The sequence below is a fragment of the Emydura macquarii genome, unplaced genomic scaffold (assembly GCF_026122565.2).
Source record: "Emydura macquarii macquarii isolate MOO-44397 ecotype Brisbane River unplaced genomic scaffold, CSIRO-AGI_Emac_v2 contig_509, whole genome shotgun sequence".
NCBI lineage: Eukaryota > Metazoa > Chordata > Testudines > Chelidae > Emydura > Emydura macquarii.
This window is the reverse complement of record NW_027130646.1, coordinates 403772-413204: the sequence shown is the minus strand read 5'-3', so window position 1 is coordinate 413204 and position 9433 is coordinate 403772. Positions and strand designations below refer to the sequence as shown.

Genomic DNA, 9433 nt, shown 5'->3' with positions numbered 1-9433 from the left:
TCTGTGGCAATTCTCTGGCCTGTGTGATCCAGGCGGTCAGATTAGATGACAACAGTGATCCCTTCTGATATTGGAATCTCTGAATCTCTGAAATGCAGCCACCTCTGGGGAGGAATGTGGCAGCTGTTTAGCAGCCATGCAGCACCACAAGACAGCAGTTTGGGACAGGTGGGGTGACGCCTACTGTATGTGACTGGGACTGAAGGGGGAATTTTAGGGAAGCACCATGGAATTTTACAAATGCGAATTGTAGCAGGAATGTGGGAAACCTCCGGAGAAGATGCCCTTGTAACAGAGTGGACTGGCTGTTTAAGGGCCCTGTTCCCACCTCATCCCAGAACCAAGGCATTCTGGGACTGGTAGTTCCCAGGACTGAGGGGAGTGGTTCTAGGCAGCAATGGATGCTGGGAAATGGGGCAGTACATAAAAGAGCTCTTTTTTCCTGGTCTGGAGATGGCCTGGAGAGGAGACGATTTGGCATCTTGTCAGCATCCTAAGCCACCCACCCCTGAAGGGAACAAGGTGATTCCTGCCCTGGTGCCGGCGGGTGGGTGGAGGAGCTGCGTGAAGAGTGGAATGGCTGGCGAGGAAAAGCCAGGACACAAGTTTAATCTCTTGCTGCTCTCTCTTGGGGCTCAGGGCAGGAGCTGCTGACAGGTTCCCCAGAAACGTTGGCTTGAGCGGCTCCCTATGGCAGAGCAGTCCCTCCCAGGTTACCGGACCAGGCGGCAGAGCACGGTGCCGGCAGAGCGGCCGCAAAGCCGGGTCTGTCTGCGCGCTGGCGGCTCTGGAGAGAGGCAGCTCTTGTCACCGAGTGGCCTGGCCCGGGGATGAGGGAGGCTGTTTCTATTCCCCGGGAGAATTGGGGGTTGGGGTGTCCTTGTCTCCAGCGGGCTGGGGGAAAGGACTTTGACTATGGGGGGACCTTCTGGGGCGACTCCAGCACCGTGGGCTGTCACCGCAGCCCATGTTCATGCCCAACCGGCCCTTCTGCCCTGGATAACAGGAGTCTGAGATGAACCCTTCCACTGGGCTGTCCCTTGGACGGTCCCTGCAAGACACAGCATGCTCCATACGTCCCTGTGGGCCCCCCCCCGGTATATTCGGAGGTGCAAGAAAAGGCCCCTCTCCAGGCTGGGCTCCCTGGCCAGTTGACACCAGATCTCTGAGGTACGTGGACCCCTCGGTGCTGGAGTCCTTCAGCATCTCCCAACGGACGCCAGGAAGGGCTGAATTTCCCCCTTTACGCGGCCCACATCATGGCAAGAACTAGAGGGGGTGTAGGAGGGGGGAGATGCCCCAGTGACATCAGCTCTGCACGCCACAGGAAGGCGACAGCCAGGACCCTGGGCTGGGGGGACAGTGATGTGACCCCAGAGGTGCGTATCAAGTCAGCCCGGTGCACAGGAGTGTGAGATGAGGGCCCTGAATGGCCACCGGGGCATCCCAGCGACTGCTGGCTCCAAGTGCAGTGGGTCACTAGCCCAGGGCATGGTAGGTGTCTGACTGGTAGGCAGCGCTGTCAAAGGAGGACGTGGCGGAGAAGAAAGGCCGGTGTTTCTATAGCACCTGCTGTGCTGGAGGATCCGAAATGCTTGATAAACCGTCTGTTAACTACAGCTTTTGTCTGGGGCTAGCCGGAGATAAAGATCCAGTCCTGCCTTCCATCGGTGACCGGGGGGACCCTTTGCAGAAGGACCTCGCGTGAGTAAAGCGTGCGTGATCAGGCTTTACGTCAGCCAGCAGACGCCAGGGCTGGGAAAGAGCCATGAGGTCAGCTCGTCCCCAGCCCCAGCAGACGGTGGTTTCTGACGGTGCCTTGTCAAATCTAGTCTTCATCTCCCAAGGAACAGGGCGTCCATCTCTCCTGGGGCAGATTCCCCAGTCTCAAGGAGCTCTCCTCCTTGTCTACACTGGGGCTTTCTGCCATTGGCGCCAGCCAGGGGGGCAACTGCACCAGTGCAAATACCCAGTGTCGACTCCTGGGGTATCTCCATGGCCATTACACCCCTTGGCTGGGCCAGCCGCGGGGATTTAATCGCTGTGTGAACATCTGCCAAGACACTATTTGCTTTGCCCTGGGTCAGCTGGCCTCTGCTTGGAACCAGGTAGGACAAACTAATGCAAATCCCGACTCAGTCCGTCTACACCAGGGCTGGCTGCGCTGGCGGAAACTGGAGCAAATCACAAGTGTAGACAAGGGCTTGGCTGTCACCCCCTTCTCCTTTCTGTGCCCCTTTGCCCATGCCTACGTACGGCGATGTGAACGTAAAACCAGGCGGGTGGAATATGGCCATTCTAGAGGGTCCTTGGATTCCAGGATGTGGGGGATTAAGGCTCCAGACAGAACCTGACCCCATATCCCCCATTCCCTGACCAGCTGATGGACACAGTGGTAGCAAGTGCTAACGTCTCATTCTGAGGAAGTTAGAGAGGGTAGGGTGCAAAGTTGGCCTTATAAAAAGACTTGCTGAGTCACTATCTTGGCAATAATGGGAGCCATTAGACCCAAAATAGCAAGGCAGCCACCTCTGGGGAGGAACATGGCAGCTGTTTAACAGCACACAGTAACACTGCTTGTAGGTTTGGGGCAGGAAAGGAAGGCGAATATCCTATCCCCTTGAAGCTGCAGGGGGAGTTAGGGCAGGTGGTAGCGAGATGGAATTTGAGCAGGACGTGAGAACTAACGTGTTGTGGGAGCTTTCGTACGCAGAAACGGTGAGGCCTTTCCCCCTTGAATGCAGGCACTCCCCTGCCAACAGCACCATGCGAGGAAATTAAGTCCGTGCAGCGTCAAAAGGGAGCGCGCCAGCTACTGACTCACCAGCAGGATTTCTGCTGCATCCAGGTGCGTCTCGCCTGGGTCTCCCATCTGGGTAATGACCCAGCCTGCGGCGGAGGGAGGGAGAAAACACGGGTAGCCATTTCTAAGCAAACAAGCCCTTTTATTGCTTCAGACTGGAATAATCCTGGACATAAAAAGTGAACATCTCGGAAAATCTGCAGAGCCTAACACAATTTGCATCTCCTTCCCTCCCCCGTCATATTAAGCATTAAAATGAGTTTCAAAGAACAATTAAATTAAAAAAATATCTCATGATTTAAACCAAAACGAAAAAAAAAAAACACCCCACAACACAACGGTATTTTAGTAGGATTAAAGTCACACCAAACGCCTCACTAAATAACAAAGAGACAAGGTGGGGTGCAGAAAGATTGCCGGACCGCACGGGCACCATCTCTTCCCTCTGCCTGATAGCTAAACCGCCTGGGAAACCAAAACACATCCTTCATTTCAGCTGGCTGGAGCAGGCTTTCCCCTGGACAGCTCCAGAAAAGTTTACAAGGATCACTGCCCCCATTTTACAGATGGGGAAACTGAGGCACGGATGGGGTGAAATGAGTGGGCCAAGGCCAAGGAAGTGAGGCTGTGTCAGAGCTGGGAACAGAACCCAAAGCTCCTGGCTTCGAGCCCGGTGGGCTTCTCCGCAAGTCAATAGCCCAGAAGAGCCGCTGGCCCCAGCAGGTGACGCCGGGGCTGGGGGTGGGGAGGTATTTTGCCAGTTCCAGTCCACCCTGGCATGGAGACAGCTGTGTGAACACAGAGCCAACAGCACGCCCCGTTTCACTGGCGCCGGAGGGAGGGAATGGGAACCAAATCACAGTGATGATCCCTTTGATTTTATGCCCAGCATGGAAATCGGCGAGCAGGGGCCAGCCAGGGCCGCTCCCCATGGCAGCTGGTGGGTTTAACTGAGAACTGTGCTTAAAACATAACCGAGGACACACCGGGTTGGATTAACCCCTTCCTGGAAAGCGTGCGGGGCTTCTTTAAGGCTGGAGCTCTCCCTGGGCCACTTAACCCCATCCCCGGGGATAGCCCTGATGGCCAACAGGGAAAGGGGCCTGGAGAAACAGGCAACTCAGGGGCCAGCCCCAGAGTCTGTGTCTCCGCAGCCCATGGCCTTTCCCCGGAGACTGCTAGCCAGGGGATGAAACGCGCTAGCCTTGCCGCCGAGTTGGCCGCAGCCCAGACTGCCAGGGCTAACCTCATCGCGCGGTCGCCACCCTCGCCTCTGGCCGGATTCAAACTCTCCCCGAAGCGGGGAAGGTTCTCGCAGCCTCGCATCAGTCCCTGGGGCTGCCCCCCCTGGGCAGCAGGCCCCAGCCAGTGGAGTCAACCCTCTACGTAGCCCAGCATCCGGCTGGGGCAGCGGCAACCGGGGTTAATGTGAAACGCTGGCGAAATGCGTGTGGCTCCCCATTGAGTGGCCAGGCCGCTGAGATGAACGTGTCAGCCAGTCAGGGCCAGCGTCCAGCAGCAGGCCCCAATAGCTGGAGGGGGGCAGAACTGCGTTCCTTTTCACTGCTGACGGGATCAGGGGAGAACCTGCCCCCCCGTTTCCATCTACCCCCTGCCTCCTCCGGCAGCTCGTCCCCGCCCCACCCCAGGGCCTGGCAGACCAACTTCTTGAGTGCCACCAAGGGATCCCCAGAGACCTGGTTCTAACGTGGCAGGTGAAGCAGGGCGGCCAGCCGGGAAGATGTTACTTGCTTCCGCTCCGGTCCCTGAGAAATTGGTTACGCCCCAGCAGCTCGAGACTGTGTGTGGGGTGGTGGGGGGTGATCTAAGGGAGCGGAATGACCCACCCTGGCTGGCTTATTTCACAGGCACCTGGAAAGGCTCTGGGGGTGCTAGGGCGCTGGAGTTCCTCTCCCCAAAGAGGATCTGCTTATGGTCCTGGTGATATACGGGCTCCTTCGCCGGCGTTCGTGAAATCGCCTCCCTCTGCCCTCAGCACACTCAGTCCTGCCTGGCCTGGCGGGGGGTGGCTGGATTTGTTCAGCAGCCGGCGAGGACGCTGCAGCCACAAGCCAGCACTTTCCCCGTTGTGATTTCAAACCGATTCCATTAAACTGGAGCAAAACCCAGCGTGTGCGCTCTCAATCCGATTGCAGCCCAGTTTATATCAACTTAGCTTCAGTCGGGAAGGAATCCATCTAACCTACATGGATCTAAACCAGACTGAATTTGGATTAAGGGCATTGACGCTGTTTTCTCCTCTGGTTTAACTGAACTGGGTTGAAATAACGCTTTCAGTTGAAGTGACGCAACTTTGCTGTCACCTGCTTCACCCTGCTCTCTGCTGGCATGGCGGCGTGATGGGCAAAGACGCAACGCCAGTGGGGTGTCTTGCTCTCCAGAACGCGCCGTGCCAGCCCCCAGCACAGGGGGCAAGGCGCACACAGGGCCCTGAACGCCATCCTGACGGCCTGCAAGGCTGACCTGCCACCGCTGACGCAGGGGAGGCATTTCGCGGGAACGCTCGCGCAGGGCTGGCCTTCGCCGCAGAGGTACCTCGGGTGGCGCCTCTATTTTGAGCCCCACCCATTCGCTGGCCCCCGGCCGTGTGCTGAACTCCCGCCGGCCGGCCCGCAGGGGGCGACAAGCCACAGCTCCAGGGAGCTGAACTCATCAGCTGCGAACGTGAACCCCTCCGCCGTGCGGACGCAGGCTAGCACCACGCCAGAGCCGGCACTTCTCCGGGGCCTTTCCACGGGCCGTGCCCCTAGACGGCACAGCACCAGCCGTGAGAGTAGCCCCGCTAGTACGTGGCTCCCGCGAGCCGGGGCATGTGCTCAGAGTCCCTGGCGTGCAGACCACCCACGATAACCCTGCAGTGAAGGCAGACCCGCGGGGGGAATAAGGCACTGGGGACGAACATTGCACCTTGCTTTCACAAAGGGTGGGCACGGATTAAGGCAGGACCCGTGGGTCCCACGCCCGGGGAGAAGCACCTTGAAGAGAGGGGCAGCGGGCAGCTGGACGTCCGATGGGAAGGGCTGAGCTGGCGCTGGGGAAGATCGACCAGTGGCGGGAGCGACCGGGTTCAATTCCTGCTCCGCTCCAGACTTCCCCTGTGGCCCTGGGCTGGTCCCGCAGGCCCGGCTGCCGCCGGCCGTCCTCTGAAAAAAACCAAGCCAAGCCCAGGCTCCCTGGCAGTGAAACGAGACGAATGTCCTGCCCGTAGCTCAATAAATACGCAATAACTTAGGTAGCAGAGCGCTTTGCTCCCAGCCGCTTCTGCCGCAGAACAGCCACTTCCTCCCCCTTGCTCCGGGATGGCCCTGCCCAGCCCCCGGGTGGCTCTCTGGCCTCCTCCCACCCATCGCCCCCTTGCTCCGGCTTGGCTCAGCCCCGATTCCTCCAGGAAGGCATCCCGTCCCCCCCCGGCAGTCGCAGCGCTGAGCCAGTGTCTCACGGAGCTGCTGCAGCTGGGGGAGGAGGGGGGACTGGAGCGCTGCCCTGCACTCCAAGAAGGTCAGCGGCTTCCTTGAGCCCCCTGTTCCCTGCCGGGGTATGGGGGGCACAGGCCAGCCCTGGGGGAGCCCCAGTGATCCCCACACAGCGGGCGGCCGGAAGTGGGGGCTGGCAGTGGCGTGCAAGAGCGGAGCGGCACGCCCGGGAGCCCGGCAGGCAGGGCGCCCCGCTACTTCCGGAGCTTCAGCAGGTTCTCCAGCAGGAGGCGCTTGTGGTTGGGATCCAGCACCCCGACCTCGTCCAGGTCCTCGTCCGTGATGTCACTGGGGGGGGAGAAGACAGGAGCTCAACGCTGGGTCTCTGGAAATCAGGTGAGTAAACAGGCCCCCCCACTGATTGGTGGAGCACACACGCCGCCGTGAACCCGTGCAGCCCCCTGGGAGCTGGGTGCGTGACACCCCCTCCTCTTCCCCTGGGAGCTGCAGACGGGGGACGTTGGTGATCCCCCACGAGCCAGGCGCGGAGCCCTAAATGGAACCCAGGCGTCCGGGCCCCTGCTCTAACACTCCTCCGACCCCATCTCACGTCCCCAAGGAGACCCAGGCAGGGGTGAGATTCCCGCTGGCACATGCGGCTGACTGCCCCCCTCTCGCTGGGCTGGGCGAGGCGCTGCAGTGGCTGGAGACCCCTGCCTGGGATCGGGGCCCCGGGCAGAAGGAAGGCGGGCGGCGTCTACTCCGTGCCCTTCCCTGCAGAGCAACGGCCTGGCAGAGATCTCCTCGGCGGGCAGACGTGTCACCGGCACAGGACGGGGCGTCGGGCGACCGGCGCCACGCTCCAAACCCGTGCCAGGCGTCCGCGCACGGGGAACCTCGCACCGCGCAGCACACACCTGCACGAGAAGGGCGGCGCCCCTCCAGGGGACCCTACAGGCCGCTGCCCCGCTCAGCTGGTCCCGCCCGGGCTGGGGAAAGGGACCCGGTTCTGCAGGGCCCTTATCGGCACGAAGGCCGAACTTCGCCCCGCGCTCCAACCCGTTGGCAAGCGGAGATGGAGCGCAAGGGCCTCGTTCTGTCCCCCCTCCGCCAGCGCCGGCGTCGCTCTGCGTGGCGGGACGGGGCGAGCTCACCAGCCAGGCTGACGGCTCTGTGCAGGCGGCGCCCGCGTCACCGTCCGCTGCCCCGTCACAGACGCCGACCGGGGCCGCCTCGGCCCTTCCTGCACCCTACATTCCTCTCTGCCGTTGGCCATCTCCATCCCCAGCCTCTCTCGGGCCCCTTTAGATTCACCCGCCCCCTCCCCCCAACCCGGACGCGCTGCCCCAGCCAACGGAGCGACCCCTGGGTGCGCTGGTCCCGCGCTCCGGCGCCTGAGTGGCAGCGGGCCCCGCTCACCTGAGGAACTCCAGGTCGTCCCAGCCGTTGTGGATCAGTCCCTCTTCGTACCTCTCCAGCCCGATGGCCTGGAGCCATTCGCCCACGCTGCACTCACTGGAACCGCTCCTCCCTCCCTGGCCCAGCGCCTGCGCGGAGCAGATGGGCCCAGTGCATCAGACACACCCCCAGGCTCCCGCTGCCCCCGGGACCACCCCGCGGGACCACCCCAAGGGGGGCTAGTTCCACGGCTTTCGTGCCTGCTCCGGGCATGGGTCAGTCAGAGCAACGCAGGGTATCCTCCTTCCCAGGATCCCCAGCAACGGGTGAATTAATGCCTGGGGGAGGAGGTGAAACTGAGGCATGGAGCAGGCCCGGGACCTGCCCGCAGCTGTGCAGCGAGTCAGTGGCAGAGCTGGGAGGAGGGACTCAGTTCCCCTGACACCCGCTGGCAGGACCAGGTGGAAGGCTACTACAGGCAGGGGACATAGACCCCAGGGTTGCTGAGACCACACGGCCTCCAGCCATTTAAACCTGGGGCCTCTTAACCGGGGCGGCTGGGCTGAGCCGGCCTATCCCAGTGGGGCGTGGGGCAGAGGGACCCCTGATCCCACCGGGCCTGCGACAGCCGGCCCCAGACTGACAGCTCTGTGCATGCCGCAGCCCTGTCACCGCTGGCTGCCCCATCAGACGCCCCGCGTACCTCTTCAGCCAGGTCCTCCTCGATGCTCTCCCGGATGGAGCGGGGCGGGAAGGTGATGGGCCGGCTGTAATCGGGGTGCATGCACCTGGGGGGCAGCTCCAGCCTCCCTGCGCCGAGGAGATGGGGGGGCGGCCGGCCCTGCTGCTCCCGCCCCAGGCCGCTGCCCCCTTTGTTGCCTGGATAATCCACCTCGCTCAGGGTCTTGGCCATCTGCAGCACGGAGCAGGAGCGATCGTCCAGGAGGCCTCCCTGGGTCTGGGGGGTGCCGGGGGGCTCCATCAAGAAGCCAGGTCCCGGGGAGAGGGGGGGCCTGGGGTGCAGCTTGGGCAAAGGCAGCCTGGACTCCAAGGGGTCGCCGAAGGCCACGGCGGCCCACGGTTTGGCGGGGCCGGGCTCCTCCCGGCCGGCCGCCCCGCCCAGGTCCTTGGCGCTGGCGTAGAACGGGTTGTCGGCCATCTCGAACTCCACCGCCTTGGGCAGGGGCGGGGGCGGGAAGTCGGGGGGCGGCAGGCTGAGGGTGCCCACCTCCTCGTCCGAGGCGCTCTCCTCGCCCCGGCCCGGGAGCGGCTGGCCGGCCGAGGGGCACCGGCGCCGGTCCGGCTGCCCGGGCACCGTGATCTGCACTTTGTTCTTGGGGGCCGGCGCTTTGGCGGGGGCCGGCGGGTCCCCGGCCAGCAGCTGGTGGGGTACCCCCTCCAGCACGTAGTAGGCCGGGTTGTTGAAGCTGTTCTTCGTGGGGCCGCCGTCGGGCTCCGAGCCCTGCTTGGGTCTGAGGGCACGAAACGGGAGAGTCAGGGGCGGGCGCGCGCCAGGGGCAGGAGCAGAGGCTGGCCCGGGGCTGGGGGGGGCACCTCGCTGAGAGGCCGCAGGCATGGGGCAAAGCCAGGGCGAGCCCAGGGGGTGCACAGACCCACGGCCGCCCGGCACTGCGCAGCGGCCAGCGGGGCATGGACCAGGAGTGGGGACTTGGGAGACGCAGGATCCGATCCCAGCCCTGCGGCTGGGCGGCCTTGGGCAAATCACACGGCCCTCCGCTCCCCGGCGCAGCTAAGGGGACCTGCCTCTCGCTGTGGGGTACGTACGATGCTCCGGACC

The 9433-nt window shown here is 62.8% G+C and overlaps 1 protein-coding gene across 1 annotated transcript in view; it reads right to left on the bottom strand.

Moving 5' to 3' along the window:
• Positions 1-2935: 2935 nt before the first annotated feature.
• INPPL1 (inositol polyphosphate phosphatase like 1) overlaps positions 2936-9433 on the bottom strand; it is a 72538-nt gene continuing 66040 nt past the window's right edge. The window contains exons 26-28 of the mRNA XM_067539079.1: positions 8339-9107; positions 7657-7784; positions 2936-6585 (exon numbers count right to left, since the gene is read on the bottom strand). Coding sequence (XP_067395180.1) covers positions 6492-6585; positions 7657-7784; positions 8339-9107 — 991 coding nt within the window. The 3' untranslated portion in view covers positions 2936-6491. The remainder of the gene's footprint in view (positions 6586-7656; positions 7785-8338; positions 9108-9433) is intronic.